We start from the raw sequence: 25,980 nt of genomic DNA on the forward strand, positions 1-25,980 counted from the left end.
TTTTGCAGATGCTACGGCTTGAAAATTTTAAGTGGGGAGTGAAGGTCAAAGAGGTGTTGAAATCAATTATGTATGACTGGTACTTGACAAGTCTCCAACCAACGTCCTGATATTTTAAGGGAGAGGTAAACGAATAAGACGAGTGGCCGCTCAAGAGAGATGCTTCACACCTCCAGACACCAGGCATTACATTGGATACAATAATTGGTCCGACAAGAATTTTTCATTCGGGTGTCCATCAAACTGCATTGGTGTTTTAAATCTGCTTCACGATTGGATGAACATCACCGTCCTTTGCAGTGGTTCAGAGACAGAATCCTTTGACATCTGAAATGAGGTCAAACAGGAAGGCAATATTGCTCCAGTTTTGTTCATCATCTTCCTGATCCACATACATGATTGCCATGCTTCTCATATCAACACCAGATACTGTTGTGAATGAACGACTTGGGTTTGGTGTGGAAAAGATGCCATATCAGAACACATCTGTTACAGAAGTAAGATGTATTGTATAAATAATGGCGAATGAAGAGGAATATATATATGTATATTTGTTCTTGAATCCAGTCACCACCATTAATCAGGAAAATCTAGAAATTAATTTACACACACACACACACACACACACACACACTTAAAGATGTTACATCAGCTGGCAGCAGCCCACTGCCGCCAGGCCAGGCTAATGAGTTAGTAGTATGATCATATCTCATTATGCGCAAATCTCGACGGTACTCTAAAATATTTGACATAAGTAAAAGGATGTGACACCCAGCAAGATTGACCGTAAAGTTGCTACCGTGGTATTAAATTATCTATAATGAGCACACTAGGATAATGAAGAAAGCACAACAAATAAGTAATTTCTCCCATTATGAGGTTACTTGCCATTACAACGACTCAGGCATTGAACAGCGTTTATATAGATTCGTAATCATAATATGTATTCTTCATATTTAAAGTTTGTAATTACTTTTGTATACATTCTGGTTGATATATTCTAAAACTCGCCTGAAAGATTTTTCCTCCATAATTCAAGAAAATTAAAAAATTAAGTTATCGTCATTCTCGCTGTGGGGAAACCACTGTAAGTGTTGGTGGAACGCTCGTATCTCTCATCAAATAAGTCAAGGGTTCGAGTCCTGCTTGGCCTGGACACATGTGGGAAGGGTGTTATCCGGTGTGACTGTACCGAACATTACAGGTTTCCTCCGGGTACTCCGCTTTCCGCCTACAGTATACTAACACTGGACAGACCAATCGCCCGAACTGCTAGTAAGGTGACAAGTGGTGAAAAAAATAAAATAAATAAATAAAAACACTATGGCGGATCCAAGAGTATCAAAAGGGGGGGGAGGGGCGGTCCAAGATGTTGTGGGTGGGGGAACATAGCGAGCAAGCGAACCCACCCAGATGGGGGATTAGGAGGGTGCTGTAAGCCCCCCTCCCCTTCCCCCCGATTATTGTTTTAAATCTGACCAATATCATGGGCATTTTGAAGCCATGTGCACTTGATATTAGGAGATGTTCTGAGATCAATAGTAATTACTTTTTACTAATAAAAAACGCCTGAGTAGAATACTCCATTAAAGTAAAAGTATTTGAATTTTCTGATAAATGGGGGAGTCCGGACCCCAGGACCCCCTCCCCCCCTGGATCTGCCTCTGCTTAACCATGAATTCCCCCACAAGGTATACAACTCCGTCTAGTGCCCGAATTTGCATTACCTTGTCGTTGTGTAGGAGCTGAAACGAACCACTTTGAAATACCTGGGATGGGTATAAATTTTCCATCCCTGAGAAGTTTGTAAGTGGATCGTCGCTAAACACTCAAATTCTCCATAGGTGATCATACATTCTCATTAATTTCATCTTTGCCCTTGAACAACCATGGACAGACACAATAAATGATATTCGGGCGTTCCTGTTGGATCATCGTCACCTAAAGGTCCAATTGCATTGCCTTCTGTGCTTGTGGGCAGTGTGCCACCGAGAGCTAGCAAAAAGTGTCCAAGCCAAACAAAGCCTTGTACTCCATGAAACACAACTACGGAAAGTTTAAGAATGAACAAGCCCAAAATCAAGATTGAAACATGAAGTGTGAGGAGATAATATGAGTGTGTTAAGTATTCAAATGTTTGTAGGGAAATGAAAAGATTGCGGTGGGACATGTTGGGATTAAGTGAAATAAGATAAACAGGTTCAATAGTATTAGCGGTGAAGATTCTTACTTCACATATTCAGGTGTTGAAAAGCATGAGAGGTGTTGGTATTCTTGGAAACCAGAAGTTGAGCAGTATTGTAAAGGAATATTGGGCAACAAGACGCTTTAGTGTTAGTAAATAATGAACTTGCTAATTGATTAAAAGTGAGACAGGGAGTAAGACAACACTGTATACCCTGTATATATTCAGAGTTCTTAATGACACAAGTTATAAGTAACAATGAAGGAATAAAAGTTAAAGGTAAAGTAATATAAAACATACGTCATGCAGATGATACTGCTCTTATTACGGATAGTGAAGAGGCGTTATAAAACTACTTCATACATTAGTGGAACCAGGTGAAGAATATAGTTGAAGAGTTAATGCTGTAAAGACGAAAGTGATGGCTGCTTTTAAAGTGGAAATAAATCCTAAAATCAAAATTATGGTAGGTAACAGGGAACTAAAACAAGTGGAAAATTTGGTGCGTATTTGGGAAGTAACATTAGCTGTGATGGTAGATGTGGGAAAGAGATCACAATAAAAGAATAGTTAACTTAAAAACAAGCCTTTAATAATCTAAAAGATTAATAAAAATGGACATTAACTTTAATTTGAGAAAGAGGCTGCTGAAAGGCTTTATATGGCAAGGACTGTTGTATGGGTCAGAAGCGTGGACACTTTCAGCAGACACCAGAAAGAGGTTGGAGGCCTTTGAAATGTGGTGTTATAGGCGAATGTTAAGAATATGTTACACTGACAGGAAAACAAATGAAGAAATACTAAGGTTGGTAGGAGCGTCAAGGGAAATACTTGAAATGTATAGAAAAAAGAGAAATGAGATACTTTGGTAATATAATTATTGATAGGGGAATATTAACAGAAATATTACTGGGCAAAGTTGGAGGTAGGAGGGCCAGGGGAAGGCAGAGACTAGGATGGACGAATGAAATTAAAAACTGGGTCCCCAGAGAGATACAAAACCAGGCTTAGAGGATTGGTTAAAACAGCCCGAGAACATTTAGAGTGGAGGACTGTGGTCACCAACCCTCAGATATTAGGACGGTACTCTGATTGATTGATTGATTGATTAAACCATAAATTCTATAATGGAAAAAATCGCAACCTAACTTAATTTAACACGGGATAGTTTAGATTAGAGTTAGATTAGATCAAGATAGGTTACTATGATGTTTTTCCCGCGACAGAACTTTTGTTAAAGGAAAATCTCGCGCCCTCGCGGTATTTGGTTATGATTATTTTAATTCCCACAAGAGAACATTTACTTTAAGACAGGAAGGATATGATGTTAAGTATCTAAAGGCAATAATTCAGACCAATCTAATAACTTTCGACACTTTTTCCTGTCTTGAATCAACGCAAGAATCTCTCAAGAGTAAACTTTAAGAATCCAATTGAAAAATCTAATATTAATGCCTGAACAATGATCAGGAGTTAGACCGTTGATCCTCAGTGACACATTAGTCTCCCTGAGGAGATTTTGACTTGATTTTTTTTGTGGTAGACATTATGTTACTGATCATTTTTGCGGGATAATAAACCCCTCATTGATTTTTGTGCACGTTTTGCTTAATCTTGGATGGATCTCTTCATAAATTAGTTGTATTTGCAGGATGAACTTCAGAAAGTCAGTCTGAAAATTTTAGGCTAATGGCTGAAAGTGTTTGTCAGTTGACTTACATAAACAAGCAAATAAACACATGAAAGTAAAGAAACATGATCAGCAGATTAACATTCTTGGCATATTGTTGCCAGGTAATAAGAATCACCTGTCAGTATTACCTTACCTGTGACAGAATTTCACACCTGTGTAAACACTCCCGGGAGTGGCGGGGGTCGGGTGATGGGCAAGGATGGGGGATGGGTTGACGCCCTTCCAAGCCCTGGACCCCACGCTGACTATGTGGCGGGAGAGCCAAAATATCTGTGAACCGAGGGCACGTACGAGGAGACACAGAGGAGGGGTTCACTCTCCCGCTACACACATAGTTACTAAATCTTTATAGAACGTGGTACACACGCCCCGCCCCGTCTCCTGCCCTCTCCCCACCTGCCACCGGACTTACTTCCTCTGGTCATAGTTCCTGTAACTCGGGAAATTTCACCGATGCAAGCATGAGCGATTGCATTCATATGCACGCCCTGTATCACTTATTCTCACGTGTACCCACACTTAAGCACGTATGTATACACATATACACGAGAAAAAAACACGCGCACAAAGGTGCTACACCATCACCACGTGCTACTGTACCTGGTCTCCCCCCCCCCGCCTTAGTATTGCTGTGCAACACCACATCTTTATCAAACCCATACGACCTCGCAGTGATTGCTACAGGAAAAACTCCATTCCAACTATGTAAAAATCAACTAATCGTATATATATATATATATATATATATATATATATATATATATATATATATATATATATATATATAAATATATATATATATATATATGTATATATATATATATATATATATATATATATATATATATATATATATATATATATATATATATATATATATATATATATATATATATATATATATATATATATATATATATATATATATATATATATATATATATATATATATATATATATATATATATACATATATTTCATGTAGATCCACAATGGAAGCGTGGATAAGATAAATCTAGATAAAATCAGCTTGTGGCTGCTGTATTTTCAAATAAACCATTAATGATTAATAATAAAAATATTATTACCATTTTTATTTTTTTCATTATTATTATTAGTAGTAATATTGGTGTTAGTATTATTTATTAGTAAACATATTCTTCTTCTTCTCTCTCTCTCTCTCTCTCTTGCTGTCACTGTGTCAATTATGACGATCTTCGAGCTCTGATAAGTTTATGGATATTTTTTAATGGTGTCATTCTTCGTTGTTGAACTCTAAGGTACCTCCAGAGGCCAATGTGGGATTTATAGGGTCGTTCGCAGAGGTTTGCATGTCTGATGGGCTATATCTAATGTGGGAGGGGGTGGCGACAGCGTCTTGAGTGTATCCTTGGAACACTTCTGTTGCCAGCCAACACTTCGTTTGTATTTTTAATATGGATGTAGAGTAGCTGTTGTCCATGAGGGTAATGTGGTTGGTCCATCGTCGTGGGATCATGAACATAGAGTAATGTACGGAGAACTACTGGTCGTTAAGGTGCGTCCACACGTGCGTACGTTTTGTCGCCAACATGTTATCAACACGAGGAAACACCGATCTAGCACACGCGGCCTCACTTTACCAGAGTCAGAACCTTGTGCCTCATTTCGTCTTGTCGATCACATGTTGGCGACGAAATGTACGCACGTGTGGACGCACCTTTACAAGAGAACTTTATTGATAGTTTCAGCTCCTTACAGCAGCAGACAAAAGTACACAGTCTGCCAAAGGCCTGAGAAACACATCTAAACCTACAGTATGTATGATCGCGGTGGCGGAGTGGTTAACGTTACAGAGGGTAATCCCGTTCACCTCGACTGGAGCGGACTGGAACAGAATATGTGTTTTATGGACGTTCAACTCGAGGCCTAAGTGTACCCGTCTGTAGGTGTTCAGGATCTGCTGTGCTTCACCTTCAGTGCAAGCAACAAAGATGTGGTCGTCTGCATATTGAAGTGGCCGACACCTTTGCCCTTGCCTGGAGCCGTCGTCTGGTTAGAAGGTTCTTCATCCAGTACTGAATGACCAAACCATCGGATAGAATGGCACAGATGCAGGTAGGGTAAGCAGCTAAGAAAATGGAAGAGTGTTTGGTCGGTACACATCCTTGTTTTACGCTCTTGTTTTGATGAGGGAGAACTCCACCTTGGTGCCGCTATGAAGGACGCTGCCGTTTATTCCATCACATACAGTAGTTGCCTCACAATGGTGATGCCCTTTGGTGAGCTACCAAAGTGACTGAAGGTTTTCCAAAGGGCTTCTCTGTGAAATTTTTTTCTGACTTACTAGCTTTGTTTCATTTTTAATTTATGGCGTCGTTTATAAGTTAACGTTATGGCGTCGTTTATAGGTTAACGTTCCTTGTACCATCTCTTCGATGTGTATTATATGGCTATAAATATAATATTTTGTATCTATACTTTTTTAATTATGCAAATGTTTTTCTGTTAATTAATTTGTGTTTCTTTCAACAGGTGAGTATTAATAAGACCACCTTGGACGTAGGTTCATCTGACGTTAACGTGAGTATGTACTATCCTTGTTTCTCCTGGGGCATTATATGCTTAATTCCCTCTCCTTCCTCAGCGGGGCGACACCGTTGGTAGTTAGGCAATAAATGGCTCTGGTGGAAATGGTGTCCATTTGCAAACTTCTTGGGTTTCATACTCTTGTATAGTCCACCAGTGGTTCTTCATCTCTGGAAGTTTGCGCTGATGCATTGTACTGGTATTCTGCTGAGGTAATGTGGCAAATTTGATCATAAACTGGGGGGTTGTTTTTCTCAGTCAGTGAAGGCAATACATCTAACAGAGATGAGAAATTTGATTTTTTGGTCGTTTTAATCTCACCAGTCCCAATTTTTCCTCAGGGCTTTCAAAGGGGTCTTTCTGCAGGTCTTTGTGATGACGGTTTTGGTCTTCAAGGTATCCCATTGGATGGTCACATCCAAGTCGTCAGCCGTGGGGGCGTTCTGTAGCCTCTTGGAGATAATCTTGGAATGATTCTTCATATCCAGATCACTGTATGGTGAATGTCTTTCGAAGTTCGAAATTCTAACCGCTGGTTTTTTGCCTCCCCCAATAGCCATACCTTCGCCACCATTTTATTACCTTAAAATTAAATATCCTAATACATAAGTAGCTATCCTAGTTGTGTTGAGTTAGTTGAGCCGCAGATCTATGCTGCATTCAGTGACTGTTGCCTCATAGTCAATATCTGCAACTGTTGTCGGCTTTGGGGCCGATGCTCTCGTTCCCCTGAGGCAGAGCAAAACAGACCTTGTAGTAGTAGTAGTAGTAGTAGTAGTAGTAGTAGTAGTAGTAGTGTGTGTGTGTGTGTGTGTGTGTGTGTGTGTGTGTTTTAGTAATGAAAATAAATACATTTATAGTAAAAGTGTAAAATGCAGTTTTCAATTCCTAATCTTAACTGGGCATGTGCTGGTTCTAGGCCTGCAGAATCATGCTCGGCGCAGACTACTCAAACGGCCCCAAAGCCGACAACAGTTGCAGATATTGACTATGAGGCAACAGTAACTGAATGCAGCATAGATCTGCGGCTCAACTAACTCAACACAACTAGGATAGCTACTTATGTATGAGGATATTTAATTTTAAGGTAATAAAATGGTGGCGAAGGTATGGCTATTGGGGGAGGCTGGAGGCCATTTTTAGTAGTAGTAGTAGTCCTTCTACAATTGAGGGAGTGGAAGGGTAGTCAGCACTGACAACACCTGTCTCCCCCACCTTCCCGCTAATAACGTCAGCGTTATATTTACATTTATTATGCATTTATAAAAAATAAACTAATAAATAAATAAATAAGATACAAATTTATAATACATCATACACATTTTTGGAAAAAGAATACTATTTTTTTAAAGACACCAGACTAAACGTGACGTAATCGACACAAGTCAGAAACAAGGATTTAGGGGTTGCTGACAATATTCATAGTCTTGGAATGACAATGATATTGCTAGATAATGGCTTGTAAAAGTATTAGGCACATGCTACAGTACTAATTCACACCATCAGACAGATGGTTCGTAAGATTAATTACCATCACCTTCAATTGAACAACACACACACACACACACACACACACGCACGCACACACTCCACATGCGCGCACACACACACACACACACTCCACATGCGCACACGCACACACAGGTAAGTAAAACAGCAGTTTGTGTTGCAAGAAATCAGCGTCTTTAGAAAGAAGTTTTGTTTAGCATCGGTTTAGTACAACTGGATGAATTACCCAAAAGGGATTAAACGTTTGAGGGAGGTAGGAAGAAACTGGTTCACAAATAGGGTGGTGGACGAGTGGAACAAGCTTAGCAACTTTGTAGTAAGTGCGGGAACTCTGGAAAGTTTCAAAAGGAGGCTAGATAGATTCATGGATGATAGAGAGTGGTAGTAACTCTCGACAGGAGCTGCCATGCACAGGCCGACCGGCCTATTGCAGACTCCTTATTTTCTTATGTTCTTATGTACAACAACGCTCTCTCCACCCTGGAAATGCCATCCCTTAGTGACCTCCACCACCACATACTAGCAGGGTTTGGCAATAGACTACTGCACCACCCTCGTCATCGCCACCTACTGCCACCTGCAATCCCCCCTCCCACCTCGCGCAGTCCGCCACGACAACAAAATTCAGCCCATAAGAGCCCGCACTGATAGATATAAGAATAGCACCATCCCATCTATTGCTAAAATAATAAACAGCTTCTGATTTATGTACTGTACAGCCCTGTAAATGTATTGAACGCATATTATTATGTCTAAATCACATGTAAGTTTGTATATTTTCAGCCACCGGCTGCAACTCTATTAATAAACCGTTTATTATTATTATTATTATTATTATTATTATTATTATTATTATTATTATTATTATTATTATTATTATTATTATTATTATTTTTATTATTATTATTATTATTATTGTTATTACACACACACACACACACACTCTCTACAAACTATACACTTAACCTAAATATAGTTTAACACAAATTCAGGTAATATGAAATTGTAGTACAGTAGGCTATATCAAATACCCGCTAAGATCCTAAGTGAGTCTAGTCCGATGCATCTCTAGAGAGGAATTAAGTCACCCGGGTGGGAGCCTCGGATTAATACAAGATTTTATCTTTAACTGCATTGACTGTTTCTTGGTGGTAATCATATATATAAATACTTTTTTGTTTTACTCTCTCTCTCTCTCTCTCTCTCTCTCTCTCTCTCTCTCTCTCTCTCTCTCAGGTACACGTAGTTTATCATTGGCTTGGTAGACAGCATAAACAAACCTACATTGGATGATCGATACATATCTTTTTTCTTTAGTTGTCATGGCACAGTTTCAAGAAGGAATCGAAACACAGAGCAGGTCCCTCAATACCACATCTGTGTCCGACGTTGGTGAGGTGTGAGCTGTCACCCCCACACCACAGCACACCTCACACGGGCAGCCTTTCACCCTGGAGTATCTTAACCTCGAAATACAAATCTAGAACATCTTTACATACAGTAGTAACTATATTTTGTATCCCGTATTAATAAGAAATTTCAGAGGACATAGGAGTGTACTTATTTACTTTTTTCTTCATATTTATTATTATTATTATTATTATTATTATTATTATTATTATTATTAATTCTTTCTCTTTTATATTCTCATTATTCGTTTTAACCTTAGTCCCTGTTCACAAATGCTTTAGTTTAATGCCACTTCAAGGGTGGACGGGTGGACTGCGTGGGTGGCGGGCGGTGAAGGGGTGTAATATGTAAAGGTGAACAGGAAGGTTACACTGACGCTCAGCAAATGCCAAAAGCGCGTCCAGATACCCAGGCAACGCTCCCTGCCCGCCCTGAATGAACACTCACAGCGACCAGGGTGACGCTGATTCCCGTGTGTGTTTGTCTGTTTGTCTGAATTTCATTGTGTAAGTTTATATTTTCTTGGTGATATGTGTAAGGTTTTGGGTCTGTGTGTTTGTGGAAGTGGATAATGCATTTATACATATGCGAGTTTGATTAAACCTATGTATGAGAGCAGGTGTATGTATCGTTATGCTTGTGTGTGTGTGTGTAAATAATAATAATAATGATAATAATTCACGGTTTATTGAAAGAGCATAGCAGCCAGAAGGCTGAAAATATACAGTTACATAATTGGGGAATGGGTTTGGATTTACAAATAATATACAAGTAACATAAGTGATACAAATAAAATATATAATAACTAGGTGGGGAAAAGCTCAAACCACAGGGCATTTCAACATAATGACAGTGCAAAAAGTAGGATTTACTGGGAGTGAATACACTGGTTTATTACAAGTTATTGATAATTTTTACAATGGTTGGGGCTGGGCTGTTCTTATAGCGATCAGTTCGTGCTCGTATGGGCTGGATGCGGTTGTGGTGTCGAACAGCAATTCTCGGGCTAGGGATCTCAGGTGGTAGTAGGAGCCGGTGTCGAGGATGGTGCAGAAGCTTCTTACCAAATTTGCAGATGAGGTCGTGGTGATGGTCAGTGAGAGTCGAAAGGGTCAGTGTGTTGAGTGCTTCTTGATATATGGAGTAGGAAGGGGAGAGAATAATCTTGTATGCCCTCTTTTGCACCTTTTCTAGGTGTTTACGTTGTGTGGCATTTAGGGAGGAAGACCAGGTAGGGGAGGCATAGATGAGCTTGGGAAGTATGAATGTTGAGTAAACACTGAGGAGCTCGGGTGCAGGAACTCCGAGGGACTTGAGTCGGCGGAGGAGGTGGAGACGGAAACTGGAGGATTTGACAACTTCACTGACGTGTGGTTTCCAATTTAGTTTGTTGTCTATGGTGACGCCGAGGAGCTTAGTGGAACCACAACCTGGAGTGTGTTGGGACCAAACGTAATGGAAGGGGGTGGGACAACGTCGGAGGAGAGGTTGATGTGCATAACCGTGTTCTTGGTATGGTTGATGGTGACGTGGTTGTTGGTGGCCCAGTTTTGGAGACTGTTCAGTAAATCCTGAAGGACGGTATAGTCGGGAGCAGAATTGTTGACGCTGATCCCAATGGTGGAGTCGTCGACATATTTCCAGCGAGCAGGGGTTTCTCTTAGGGCATCATTGATAAGCATAAGGAAGTGTAGTGGTCCCACCTTGGGGCCTTGGGGGACGCCACAGGTGAGTGACTGAAGGGGGGAGACAGCCCCTCGGAAGCGTACAGCTTGGCGTCGGTCACTGAGGAAGTCTGTAAGCCATGGTATAAGACTTCTTCAATACCCGAGGTCAATAGCTTTGTTGATGATTAAATTGTGGTCGACTAGGTCGAATGCTTTAGTGAAGTCAATGAAGGAGACAGCTACAGACGTTTTTCGTTTTTCAAGATGGTGGTATATGTAGTCGAGAAAGCTAACAAGATAGTGAGTGGTGAAGGAAGTTTTTATATTGCCAAATTGCTGAGGGCCTACGACTCCTGCAATATCAGCATAAGCCCAGTCGAACACAAAACTTTCACAGATTAAGCTGGGTATTGGGGTCGTAGCTGATATAAGGATTGTCGGCTAGTTGACTTGGGCACTGGTGATACATAAGAGGTCTTTCAGTCAGCTGGGCATCTGGCTTGACTGAGAGAAGCATTGATGATGGAGCAGAGGGGTTTAGCAAGCTCCGGGGAGAACTCCTTGAAGAGTTTCATTGGTAAGTCAATGGGGTTGGTGGAGCATTTTAACTTTAGTTTGCCCAGACTTTTTGCAACTTCAAATTCTTCTACTAAGTCAGTGGGAAAGGGGGCTGGCAGGTAAGCAGGGAGACTGGTTGTGTCAAGCCGGGGGAGCGTCTGGCATATAGTAGCGAAATGGTTATTTGATTGCTCAGCTGCGTCAACTTGTGTGTGTGTGTGTGTGTGTGTGTGTGTGTGTGTGTGTGTGTGTATTTCTCGTATATTGTCAATTGACGCCCTGAAGAAAATCGTGAATAGGCCTATAAGAGAGAATGAGAATGTGGTAATTTAGATGTTGACAGCTGAGGCTCTTATAGTCCCTAACCTAACCTAATCTAACCTAACCTAACCTAACCTAATCTAACTTAACCTATCCTAACCTAACCTAACCTAACCATTTACAGTACTTAAATATCCAAGGACAGGAACGAAATTGACCTGGCTCTAGGAAAAGTTGGCCTAGGCCCTAGGATCTATTATGACTGGGTTCATTTACCCAGTCACATACAAACACTAGTATCCCTCACGAGCTGGTACACCCGGGTGTAGTGTGTGTGTGTGTGTGAGTACAGTACGGGTTGGTGAGGTCCACCTGTCTCACCTGACATAAACTCACCGCCACACGAGTGACCAAAAGTGAGTTAGAAGTTTCTGGGAAGTATAGTTGCTAGACGTGGGTCCTGTACATTAGGTTTAGAAGTGCGGATACAACACACAATAATTATACTAAGAAGGCTGTGCGGCCGGCAACATACTGGACTGCCTTCATTTCCCCAACCAACTGCATAATTAGATATCTCTTCACAATTGGTAGGATTGTGGGTATCCCAGACGTGAACCAACGACTGATAGCACAAGAGGCGAGTGTTGTATCCACTCGGCCACCGCGCCCCTGGTTCTTAGTGATACAGGAGCATTTGTTAAAAACACTGTCATTTTGATACACCATCATTTTTCATTCCCTAGAAATAAATTTTTTAGGAGGTTGTCAAAAATTTCATCCTGACTTATACTTTTGGATAAAGGATGTATTTTTTAAAAACCATTTTGTATGTTAATATCAATGCAGTGTATTAATTCAGTTACAATAAAACAGTCATTATCTTAAACATTATTGGAGTGGCGGGATTCAGAAAATAAAAGGCTAATTGGCACATAACGGAAGCTTACAAAGTACTCGACGGTATAGGTAGGTGGTACCTCAGTCTCCCGTTTTCCTAACGCACGGCACAAAAAACTAGGGAATCTTGTACTGTACTCCACTACGCTACCTAACTTTCAACTTTAATTCATGTTAGAGATAAGACTCCTATTTCCTGGTGATGCTGTAAGACCGAATAGTACCCTTGAATTTTGTAAGGTGTTGTTCTGTCTAGCTCAGAATACCCGCGTTTAGCTTAACTTCTATATGCAGGTACAGGTATACACACAAAGAAGACGCTGTGTAGTGACTTTTTTACTTGTTGGAAGAGACAAACAATAAACAAAGGGGAGAGTATTTGTGGAATTCTGGCGCTCTCCCAGATGAAAAAATAACACTAACTTGAGTTAATAGCAAAGGCTCTGCTTCTAAATCTTGTGGTCTACTGAGATGGCATAGTTAAGCTCCTGCTCTCTCTTGTTATACAGACCATATCCACACAGTATCATGTACACCCACTATAAAATTATTCGGCACCCGTGTCATATTGTATCACGCCGTAAGGGAGCCGAATATTTTTTTAGTGGATGTACATGATACTTGTACACACACACATGTATACATGCACGATACATACATGTACACCCACTAAAAATTATTCGGCACCCTTACGGCGTGATACAATATGACGGGTGCCGAATAATTTTTAGTGGGTTTACGTGGAATTGATAAGGCAATACTTAAAGCTGGTAATGGTGCTGTTCAAGACCTGCCTCACCGCCTCCTGTCTTAAGAAAGAACTGTCTTACAACATGGCATAAAATGTTTCAAGTATAATATTCAAAGAGTTAATTTCTTTTTAGACAAGAGTAAGAAATCACACTCAAGGGATTAAGTTGTTGCGTCTTTCACAATTTTTAAAACAATGTCCCCGAGTAAGTTATTACACTCAAAGCTTAGCACAAGTACTCAGGGGTTTGAATTAATATCATGAGCATCATCAGTATCTTTCTAACTGGTTTATTATCACATATTAATCTTAAGATAAACGTAGATGTGAAGATGTACTTGTTAAATTTCACGGCCACGCAGACCTTCAAGCTCTAAGGAGTTCACTACTAATGTAAACGAAAACAGTTAGTGGTAGGGAGTATGAGTTTAAAATTACAAATATATATATATATATATATATATATATATATATATATATATATATATATATATATATATATATATATATATATATATATATATATATATAACCATGAACCCCGAAATTGACTCCGGGAGTTAATCACCTCCCTTGCCTCATCGACGAAGAACCTGCAGATAGTAGTCGTTCCTTCAAGCAGTACTTTTACTCACCCAAACCTCTTCCCCTCCGTCCACACATATGCGATACATGAGATGTTTATACTCAGACCTGTTCACCAGAAAAAAGAATTAGTTGTGTTTAAAGTGGCAGAATACGACTTGAGATGTGTTTATTATTATACCATTATACTTATTTCAAAATTGATGAAATAGAACTGCGTTTTCCTGTTTTTTCTTTCATTTGTCTACGTCTCGCCAGCATTATAAACATTACCACCAGTACCATAACCATTACTTCCAGTACCATAAACATTACCACACTCTCTACCAGCACCATAAACATTACCACCAGTACCATAAACATTACCAAACTCACCACCAGCACCATAAACATTACCACCAGTAACATAAACATTACCACCAGTACCATAAACATCACCACACTAACCACCAGTACCATATACATCACCACACTAACCACCAGCACCATATACATCACCACACTAACCACCAGCACCATAAACATCACCACACTCACCACCAGCACAATAAACATCACCACACTCACCACCAGCACCAAATACATCAATCATCACCAGCACCATAAACATCACTACACCCCGTCTCTCACGTATTTACCACAACTATTTCCGACACCACCTCCTGCAGGACCGCTGTAGTGCTCACCATGGCATTTAACACGTTACTGAAATGAGGAGTATGACCGAGCGGGCATTTAAGCAGGGTGTGTAGGCGGCAGTGTCGCGGTGACAGTGACGGGCGACAGCAGCAGGTTGGACCACACGCGGTGGTCACCTAGAAAGACTAGCGGTCTAAGTCCTAAGGCTACCTTACGGCGGTTTACACAGTGTGACGGAAACACAAGTTGCTGATTGAAGGCGATCATGATATGTTTCGTTAATAGAAGAAGGAAGATGCTATTTGTTGATTAAAGAGTAAGTGGCAAGTCGATGAATGAAGAAGGGCGATACAAACAATTGATTGGAGAGAAGATGAGAATCATTGATGAAAGCTGAAGACTTTGATTTGGTAAACAAAGATGCGCGCCTTTGATTGAAGGAGAGGAAGATACAAGTCTCTAATTGAAGAAGATGGGAGGTGCTCATTGAAGGAGAAGATACGACTCCCTGATTGAAGGAGGAAGTGTTAAGAGAAAGAAACAAATCATTGTTCGAAGAAGAAAGTTACAGGTCATTGATTAATGGAGAAAAAAACTAAGTTACTGATTTTCTGCTTGTGTAGAAATACCATATACGGAAAAAATAAAACGCTGTAACTGTGACTAAGACACCGATGTTGAGAAGACCATACACGAGGATAACCTATGGGAGAAACCATGCACAGTGGGAAGGGGACGCGATGCAGCTCCTTGACTCACCGGGAAAGTGTGTTAGAATATCTTAAAAAAGGAAAGTTAATGTTCTAAGGAAATTTACGTCGTGAACTGGTTGACGCACAGTGAGGGAGGTCATTGGATCAGTAGACAGCAGGATACGAGGAGTGGACGTATGCCCAACATGAGGCGGCGGACCAAGAACGGCAAATGGTGTCCAGAAAAGAAGAAAATAAAACGGAAGTGCAGTAACAAAGGTTAAGTTTGATAGTGTAAAGATCGACTAGAGCTATGAACCGGGCCAAACGTGCAGCGATGCCAAAAGGGTAATTTTTTAACTGTGAAAAATTGATTAATTTACATATCTATCTATGTAATTCCTTTTATTCTAAGGTATTTTTAATACAAAGAAAACATTGTTTTTACCATCAGGGAGAGTTAATTACTGCAGCTTGTCTTATCATACCATAATTACTGTGACAACGTAAGGCGCATTTTGTTACGACCAGTGTTAGTTATGTTTCCCAAATGTAAAAAGTGCCGCATCCGCACATGACCAGTAGCCCCCAGAGCAAATAAAATAATTGCATTCCCAAAATACACTTGGGAGCTTATTTTATATTGTTTCATCTGGAATCCCAGCCAATTTATGCCCTGTATTACCCGGCAGGTTGTACGTTCAAGTAGAGGATTAAGATCCACATGAAGACCATTTCTTTAAAATTAATACTTATACTGCCTTGAGTTATTAAAGGTTTACTGGGTATGCCAAACAAAAAATTAGAGTTACCGTAAGTGATTAAAATTAGTGACTATAGCAGATAATAGTTGTGAATACAAGAAATATTAATTGGATATACTGTATACAGTGTATGTAGGTTTGAACAGTGATAATGGTGATGTGCGAATATATGATCCATTTCAGTAAGTAAAATAGTAAAATTTCTTTTAAGTAAGTTCATGAAGAAGTTGTTATTCCCTCGTGAGGTTAGGTTCATGAAGAAGTTGTAACTTCCCTGTAAAGCTAGAGTCATAAGCAAGTTGCGGAGGGGATAGATGTATCGAGAAGTTGCTAGTTTCACGTCAAGTTATTTGCATTGAAGATCCTGGTTCTTTGTGAGGCTCGTTACATTGAGATGTTGTTGGGTTCTGGTGGGACAAGGTCTACCTAGACATCGCTATTTCTTTGTTGTTGGGGCGAAAGTCGATTCTACAAGTTGTTAGTTCCTCGTGAGCCTAACAAACAAAAAAACAAAACAAAATCGATCTGTCCACCTGGGTCCGATGTGTCTGGAAATTAACATAATGTACAGCAGTTTCAGTTCGGTTGTCAAGGATTCATAAATAGTGAAAAGGGAAATACTTTTTTGTGTGTGTGTACACCGAGAAGTTACTAATTCCTATTGTGGTTAGATACACCAAGAAGCTGTTATTCATTGTAGTATTAAGCACATTGATAGTTTACTGGTTTCTCGCTAGTGAGGTGCATCGCGAAATTGTTAGTTCCTCGTGGCGAAAGGTCCATTGTAAAATTTCTGTTTCACGTGGGGGAGTGCAAGCACCAAGAAATGTTCCTCATGGGGTTACATACGTCGAATAGTTGCTTGTTCCTTTGGACGGGGGGGGAGGTGCATGAAGAAGTTATTAATTCTTTATGAAGGGAGGCAAGGTACATCAGGATGTAGCTAGTTTTTCTTGTGAGGGGAAGGTGTATCCAAAGGTTGTTAGTTCATCGTGGGGCTAAGTACATCGAAAAGTTGTTAGCTATTCTTGTTGATAGGTACAGTAGCACACTTTGTGGGAAACAATATGAGACATGGACGATAAATTTTGGTATATGAGGGCTGTCACTAGTCACACGTAAAATTTCGGAGCATATCGACCCCCACCTGCACAGATAGTTGTTTTAGCTACTGTACGTACATGGAGAAACTACTAGTTCCTTGTACGGGGATAGGGGCATCGATAAATTGTTATGTCCATGTGGGTCTAGGTACAAAGAGAAGATGACAGTTCCTTATGGCGGCAAGTGAATTGAGTTGTTAGATCCTCGAGGGGAGGCAAGTGTAATCGAGACGTTCTGCTACTCTTGGGGAGTAGGTAGAACCAGAAATTTTTAATCTCTCGTGAGGTGTGCATGTACATCGTGTTCTTAGTTCTTCGTGGGGGACAGTAAATGCATGGACAAGTTGTTTGTTCTTCATGGGCCGAGATAAATTGAGAGGTTCTTAGTCCTTCGTGGGGGTTTGGTTCCACATGGGGTTAGGTACTTTGAGAAGTTGCTTGCTTGTCGTGAAGGGGGTAGGTGCATAAAGATCATAGTTCTTCGTGGTGCTAGGTATACCAAGATATAGCTAGTTCCTAGTGGATGAGGGTAGGGCATAGGGAAGTTATTAGCTTGTAGGAGTTCGTGGTATAATGTTGTCTAGCACTCAGGATGGATGGAAACTCTAAGGTGGTTTGCTTGTATAATATAAGTTATATGATAGACAGTCTGGTGCTGGAGGTGCCGTGTGGTGAGGAGCTGCTCAGTAGAGACGTTCGGTGAGTAGCATGTTGAAGGAGGTAGATGTGCAGGAGCTTCGTTAGAGAAGATGTTGCCTGTTGCTGGCCTCCTGGTTGAATGAATGCTGGACAGCGTGGAGCTTGCTGGAGGAGGTGTTGCTTGTTCAAGAAGAGAGACCAGAATGAGAGCTGGTTGGTGAGGAAGCTCAGAGAAGGACAGCTGGTGGGTCGCCATGCTCGCTGGCGGGAGCGAGGACCGCCAGGCAGGCGAGGAGAGGCGAGGGCCGCCAGGCAGCGGCGGAGGAGGTGTTGCGTGTTGTGGAAGTGAGGCGAGAATGAATCTCAATGGAGAGACAGAGCTTATATACCCAGCAGCCGCGAGTCCTCTATGAGTCATGTTGGGAAAACCCGAGAAAGTCGCCGGTCTTTTGGTCTTTTGGTTCGGTTGCTAGGATATGGTGACATTGGAATGCGGATACGCAGTTGTAGGGGAGAAGTCCACTACAATACTCCCCCTTCCCTCCAGGCGGTGTAGGAGACTTGTTGTCTGTAGAGTTGCTTAGCACATGTGAGGCAGGCCGGGCGGTGCATGCCTCATGTGAGACAACGGCGATGGCGTGAATGAGCCGATCGCTGAAATACAACTGTCTAGATACACACTATCTGTGGGAGAAGGGAGAAAAAGGGTGTGTGGAGGCGATGAATGTTGTGCTTCCCTCACGACAGGTACAGGGTAGTCAGATGCGCCTGCTGGGGTGTGTGTGGGTCAGGAGCAGGGGTTGCGTCAGCAGAAGCGGATTAGGGCTCGTGACAGCAGCTGGGTCCACGACAGCAGCAGGGTGCAGGACATTAGCAGGGAGTACCTGAGGGAGAAAAGAGGGGTGTGTGGAGGCGATGAATGTTGTGCTTCCCTCACGACAGGTACAGGGTAGTCAGATGCGCCTGCTGGGGTGTGTGTGGGTCAGGAGCAGGGGTTGCGTCAGCAGAAGCGGATTAGGGCTCGTGACAGCAGCTGGGTCCACGACAGCAGCAGGGTGCAGGACATTAGCAGGGAGTACCTGAGGGAGAAAAGAGGGGTGTGTGGGGGTCCGGATTCAGGAACAGAGGCCGCGTCAGGGGTTACTGCTGGGCCGGGGTCGGCGTCTGAGGCAGGACGGTGTGCTGGGGTCGTCAGGATGTGGTGCTTGGGGCAGGAAGAGGAGCTGGTGTCTGCTTAGAGTAACAGAGCTGCTTCTGTGTGGATAAGCCATTCTTCTATGCTGCTTGAAGACTGGGAGCGTGATCAGTGTCTCCTCCATCCTGTGTGAGTGCTAATCTCCGGGAGTCACCATTTGTAGGTGTTCGTGGTATAATGTTGTCTAGCACTCAGGATGGATGGAAACTCTAAGGTGGTTTTCTTGTATAATATAAGTTATATGATAGACAGTCTGGTGCTGGAGGTGCCGTGTGATGAGGAGCTGCTCAGTAGAGACTTTCGGTGAGTAGCGTGTTGAAGGAGGTAGATGTGCAGGCGCTTCATTAGAGAAGATGTTGCCTGTTGCTGGCCTCCTGGTTGAATGAATGCTGACAGCGTGGAGCTTGCTGGAGGAGGTGTTGCTTGTTCAAGAAGAGAGACCAGAATGAGAGCTGGTTGGTGAGGAAGCTCAGAGAAGGACAGCTGGTGGGTCGCCATGCTCGCTGGCGGGAGCGAGGACCGCCAGGCAGGCGAGGAGAGGCGAGGGCCGCCAGGCAGCGGCGGAGGAGGAGGTGTTGCGTGTTGTAGAAGTGAGGCGAGAATGAATCTCAATGGAGAGACAGAGTTTATATACCCAGCAGCCGCGAGTCCTCTATGAGTCATGTTGGGAAAACCCGAGAAAGTCGCCGGTCTTTTGGTTCGGTTGCTAGGATACGGTGACATTGGAATGCGGATACGCAGTTGTAGGGGAGAAGTCCACTACAAGCTTGTATTAAAGCTAGGTACATAAAAAATTTATATTTCAGTGTGTGGGTAGCTAAATTGAGGAACAGTTGGTTCATCGTTGGGGTAGGTGCATAGAGAAGCTACATTTTCCTCATGGGACTAGGGACATCGAGAAATTAATAATTCCATGTGTGGCTAAAATATCAAGAGGCTGCTGGTTCCTTGTAGGGGTAGGTATATCGAAAACTTGCTATTCCCTTGTGTGTGGAGGGGGAGGGGAGGGGTACTTCGAAATACTGTTATTTCCTCATGGGGATCAGGCACAGTGAGAAGTTGTTATTTCCATGTGATAAATTCATCGATATGTTGTTAGTTTCCGAGTCTAATTAGCTCATTGTTAATTGTTCGTGGTGACAGATATAGTCGTATCGAGAAGATGATTATTCTCGCTACAGGATAGGTGTAATTAAATAGAGAAAACGAAGACAAACAGAAAGGAAAACGAATCAAAATACTGAAGAAAAGACTGATATGAAATGGAAATTAACACAAATATCACAGACAAAAACTTCATTAAATAATTTTTTATTTTGATTTACAGCTGCTCACTCATGAGAATTGTTGGTAAATTTTTACAAGTGGACAACCATGGATTTTTTGTTTAGCAACATATTGCTCAACAACCAAAAAGCACCCAAACTAACCTAACCTGACAAATTTAACGCAACATAACAACGTAACATAATATAACATAACCTGTAGTGTTAGGTTCGTTGGTTGTCTACTCGTAAAAAAAATACCATATAGTTTAGAGAAATGAATGGGGAAAAATTACACCAGTCAGTCGTATAACGGAGAAAACGATTCCGTACGCAATTATAGAAAACTTAAAACTTTCAACAGCAACTAAAGCTTTCGCATAGCTACTGTAGATTACAACTACAGTATTGTATACTTTTAGTTTTGTTTATAAAGGTCATATATCGTTTTTATAAAAATAAAATAAATACATATTTGAACTAATAATAAATGAATGAATGAATTAATAAAATAAGAAATGAATAGGACAACACTGAAAAATACTTTCATGGTTTTATTTCTCAATTTTTCGTCATATCTTGTCATGTACTAAATTACGACTTCCACGATATCTACTGTAATTTACAATTTTCAATACTTTTTATAATTTTTCACCAGCATTTTTTCTGCGAAGAGATCGAACTGGTTGCTTCACACGTCATATTTTGTCACCACAAACTTTTTTTAATATTTTTTTGCCGAGAGCCCTGGATGATTGCTATATTTCAGGACCTGCAGTAAGCGGAAAATCACCTAAACGAATTTGAAATGCGAATTATCATTTCCTAAAGGATGCATTCTTGATGTAACACTCGACAAGAAACGCGTTCTTCCACAGTGAGTGCCATAGTGTGATTGAAACAACAATCTCAGAACACCGAGATAATAGAGCCGTGGCTCTGAGGTGAACAAGGAGATTTGGGGAAGGTATAGTTAAGAAGTGAGAGGTACAAAAGGAGAATGATAGCAGGTGGGCTTTCCACCTTGCGGAGGCTGGTTTGTGGCTTAACCAGTGACAGACGTCCCTCAGTCCTCCAGGGGCAAGGGAGGTTAGATAAGCTAAGCTAAGCTAGTTTAAAGTGTGATCCAAGGGAATGTGCTGTTTTAGGGTTTGTTGGAGGGTCCCTTCAGGTCCTTGTGCTGCTGAAGGGATGTTCCTCATCTTTTGTGATTGAGGGGTCCCACCAGGTCCTTGTGTGAGCTGGCAGGATAATCCCCATCTTTAAGGTTATGCATGTGGTGTTGGTCTTTCGTGTTGGTTGTTTCTTGAAGGGTCCCTTCAGGTCCTTGTGTAACTGAAGGGATGTTCCCCATCTTTAGTGATTGGGGGGTCCCACCAGCTCCTTGTGTGAACTGGCAGGATAGTCCCCTTCTTTTTGGTTATATGAGTGGTGTTATTCTCTCGCGTATAATGGTTCCTGGCTGATTGTGTTAATGTTGATGCTTCTTGGCCACCGGCTGTGTGATATATTGTTGTTTGCCTGTAATAGTTCCTGTAAAATAGGGTCTTGTGTTCGGTGTAGTTTGTCCCATACCGCTTTTGCTTGTTTGTGTGTTATTATGTTAATTGTGTCTTATGCTATGTTCGATGTGTATGTCGCGTATTTTTTGTCTGTATGGCGGCCTATGTTTTGCTGCTCTTCTTAGTGCTGTATTTTGGACTGCTTGCAGCTTGAGTTTGTTTGTTTTAGTTATTGTGTTAAGTTGAATTGGTGGGTATTCAAGGTGTGGTCTGACGAGTGATTCGTATAGATGTAGCTGTGTTTTGGTGTTTAGTTTTCTGAAGCGATGGAGTTTGGTTACTTGTAATTTGGCTTTCGTCAATCTTTCTCTAAAGTGTTGGTGTATACCGTTTCTGGTGATTTTGAGTCCCAGTGTTTTTTCACTTTCTGCATATGGTAACTGTTGATTGTTGATTATGATTGGGTATGGATTTATTTTTGCAATGTATATAATCTTTAGTTTGGGATGTTGGTTTGGATTTTCCACTTTCTCTCATAGTTGTTAATTGCTTTAATTTCTTTCCCTGTTCTTATGGCCATCATTTGTTTAGATCTCCCCGGATATTGTATTATTTGCGTGATATCGACAGCGTATGCTATTTAGTCCGATTGTCTTGGGTTTGGTATGTCTGCTGTGTACAGTATATTGTACACAGTGTGTGTGAAATATTGCTGCCTTGTGGGAGTCCACTGTGTATGTTGAAGGTTTGTCAAGTGTAGTTGTCTATAATGAGTTTGGCTTGTCTGTTGTCTTTGTGTTTAGTTTACTTGTCTGCCACCACATTTAGCAGTGGCTCAGTCGGGGGAAGGAAGCCCGTGGTTTATGTAGGGTTTTCCTGTTATTCCTGACTGCACACCCCAGATTTAATTTGATTCGCACAGTTCTGTCGCTGTCTATAAAAAAATAATGTTTAACTTTATAACAAGACACACCAAGAAAAGACGTCTCCGATCCAATTAGCCAACACCACATGGAAATAGGACCAAACGTGGATATAACACTGTTCTCTTCATATTTTTCCCTTTAGGTCAAATGGCACCTCCTCCGTGCCTATGTTAGGCATATTATTGTCATATTTTCCCCCTGTGATATGCATTACTTCAAGAGTAGCAAAAACTGCAAATTTTAATCTCGGGTTAATTCTTAATGAACGACTATTTAGTATTCCCAATTTCTCTTTCGCTAGAAAATTCCGGTGTTCGTTTACATCTGGTTTATCTATTACAGTTTTTTTAATTAATATCCACATCCTGTTTTAGCATGGATTGTGTTTTCTTTTAATTAATGGTCACTTTATCATTTGACAGGGACTGCAGATATGAGGAGGAGCAGGAACTACAGCAAGTGGCCTTTAGGTTTATGAAGAAGCGCGACAAGGAACGTAAAGCCAAGGAATTAAAGGAGCGGGCAAAGGTAGAAAGGGAACGCATCAGGGCCCAGCAAAAAGCTCTCAAGGCTCTCCAGAAGTCCAATCCCAACAAGAAAAGTGTTGTTTTTCCGGTGCAAGGACAAGATATACAGGTAAGTCCTCCCGCTGCTAGGATAAGATATACTGGTATACCAGGAAAGAATTATAGAGCATTACTAGCATACTTGGTGTTGTTCGAGTTTGCTGATGTTATAATATATTACTGCGCTCCAATAATTAAGTTCTTTAATCGTATTCTAAATTAGGATTACACTGGACATCAACAATTAAAAATTAAGAGAAAGGTCTCTCAAGGCCCCGAATCTGTTTCTGACGAAGTCATGTTATTCAGAATAGGTGGAGGCCTATGTGTGTCCTTGGCCAAAATTAAGAGCATCTTCAAAGATAATCATACCAATCTCAGCTTATGTTAAAATCTGTGGTAGGGGGTGGGCGCACTGTAAATATTCGTGAGTATTCTAGAAGGTATTTACAAAAGCGGGCCAAATTTGACCTCTCTATCTTAAAAACCGTGGCCGTGCATTTGAAACTGTTTAATTTCTTTATATATAACAGTAGGAGTAAAAGGAGAACAGATTTTCTCAACTGTTATTCAACACCGGTGTGGCGAATAACTTATGTTATCCAAATTGTCACAGTTACTTGGAGTATACTTGACTAACTGTAAACTGTAGACTGGTCCTGTACACTGGACATCTTAGACTGGTCCTAGACTGGTGTCCTCTTAAGCTACGCTTTGCCAACAATGTAGCAATATCTTCTTTGTAACAGTATAACACAGTAATGAGGAGAATAAAGTATATTCTCTACCTTTACGAACTGTGTAACTGTTAGGGGGACTGTTACTTGTTGTATAACAGCTACTTGTGAAGCTGTCATATATGTAACATTGTAACAACCTTCCTGGGTTGTCACCACTTGTAACAATCACTTGTGAAGTATTTTACCTTATATTCTAGAAACTAGATGTACTAAAATATAGATCAAAATTGATTTGATTTTCTGTAGCGAAATCCAATATGTTCTTTCTTCATTGATTATAAAAAGGTTCTATATACACTTTCAAAAAGGATAACACCGTAACTATCTCAATTGAGCTATGGATGTTAGATACATAGACGGCAAGCTTATCTGTGAAGCTTGGTTATCAATGCGTCTGTTTCTCATGAGGGTTGAGTGAAGAATCTTAGAGGAAGGCACAGAGCTTCTCTGTGAAGCTTAGTTCGACGTCCTTCTCTCGTGAGAGTTAAATAACTACTCAAGGAGGAGTGGCTCTGAAGAAAGCTTAGACAGCTTCTTTACAGACAGTGGAAAGTTACCGATCATGTGTTAAATGAATGGACCACATGATCACTGTATGATATCTCATTGCTCATGGAAAGTTACTGTGGGTGATGGAGTTATACAAGACAAATATAATTAACCCACATTTATATAATATTACTGTCAACAATGAGACAAGGGCTATTGCACATTGTAAAGAAACAGAAAATTAAATGTTCTTAATATGACGATTCCACGTTTCGGGGTGGATGCCGACCATTGGGATTAACCCCCAAATTCCACCTTCATGACACTTTTAGGGAACATGCGCATCCCCATGCCAAATTTCAGATGTCTATATTTAAAAATGTAGCCGTGCACAGTGAACAGACATGCAAACAAACAAACAGGCAAAAACAAAACACTGCTTTATGTTGCAGACATCAGCTAGTTTATTGTGCACCTCATACTCATCCTGTGAGCGATAGCGGAAAAAGGATTAAATTGTAGAGGTTACAAGGGGTGTTTATCACTCCTCAGTGAACATAATATTATGGCATTGAGTATTAAAGAGTATTTCCAGTACATTGTTTGTTTAAGTCAGTACATAGAATTTTGATGAGATACTCGATGTGAAGTGTGGATACAGCTTTAGTAAATCAGCTATCTTGCCATCACAGATAAACTGCTGTGCTATTGCAGACACAATATGCTTGAATCTGTCCCTATAAGAATCTATTTTTCATAGTCTAACTTTAAAGCGTAGTGTTGGAGTGTGTGGTCATAATTATGTGTGGCAGTACACTTTACATTTAGTTTTATTCATAACTGCCTGAGGGGCATATTGTCAGAGGTACTTATTATCCTAACCTTAGTCTAGCGGTTATAACATCTTGTAATCTAGTGATCTTGTTACTTACTCCACGTTTTCCTTAATACATATCATCATGGTAAACAATGGCTTGACTAGTGCCTGTTTGCACTTGTCTGCTTGCTTCAAATTCATAAATTTTTTTCCTGATTAGAGATTTTAGGGTTCTGTTTGACAGTCCCAGATTGTATTCAACATCGTCATTGTTGGATGCGAGTTTAGCTAAGGCATCAACTCTATCGTGTTGATTGATGCCTATGAGTGGGCATCCACAGCAGCTTGATTTTGATACCCCCGTCAACAAGACACATATGCTTGTGTCTGGCTTCAGAGACAAGCAGGTAACAATCTCATTTTATGGTATCAAGAGCATGTAGTGAGGATAAAGAGTCAGAGATGATGATACTGCCAGTCCCAATGTCTTCAACAAGTTTCAGAGCTGTGAGTATGGGAAATAGTTCAATTTGTTGAGTGGATGCCCAGTTATTAA

General features: G+C 40.9%; 1 protein-coding gene across 1 annotated transcript in view; it reads left to right on the top strand.

The window, feature by feature from the left end:
- LOC121880160 overlaps positions 1-25,980 on the top strand; it is a 47,067-nt gene that overhangs the window by 17,312 nt on the left and 3,775 nt on the right. Inside the window, exon 2 of the mRNA XM_042387260.1 lies at positions 23,235-23,448. Within this exon, the coding sequence (XP_042243194.1) occupies positions 23,235-23,448 (214 nt within the window). The remainder of the gene's footprint in view (positions 1-23,234; positions 23,449-25,980) is intronic.

Source organism: Homarus americanus, unplaced genomic scaffold (assembly GCF_018991925.1).
Source record: "Homarus americanus isolate GMGI-L3 unplaced genomic scaffold, GMGI_Hamer_2.0 scaffold30108, whole genome shotgun sequence".
Lineage (NCBI taxonomy): Eukaryota > Metazoa > Arthropoda > Malacostraca > Decapoda > Nephropidae > Homarus > Homarus americanus.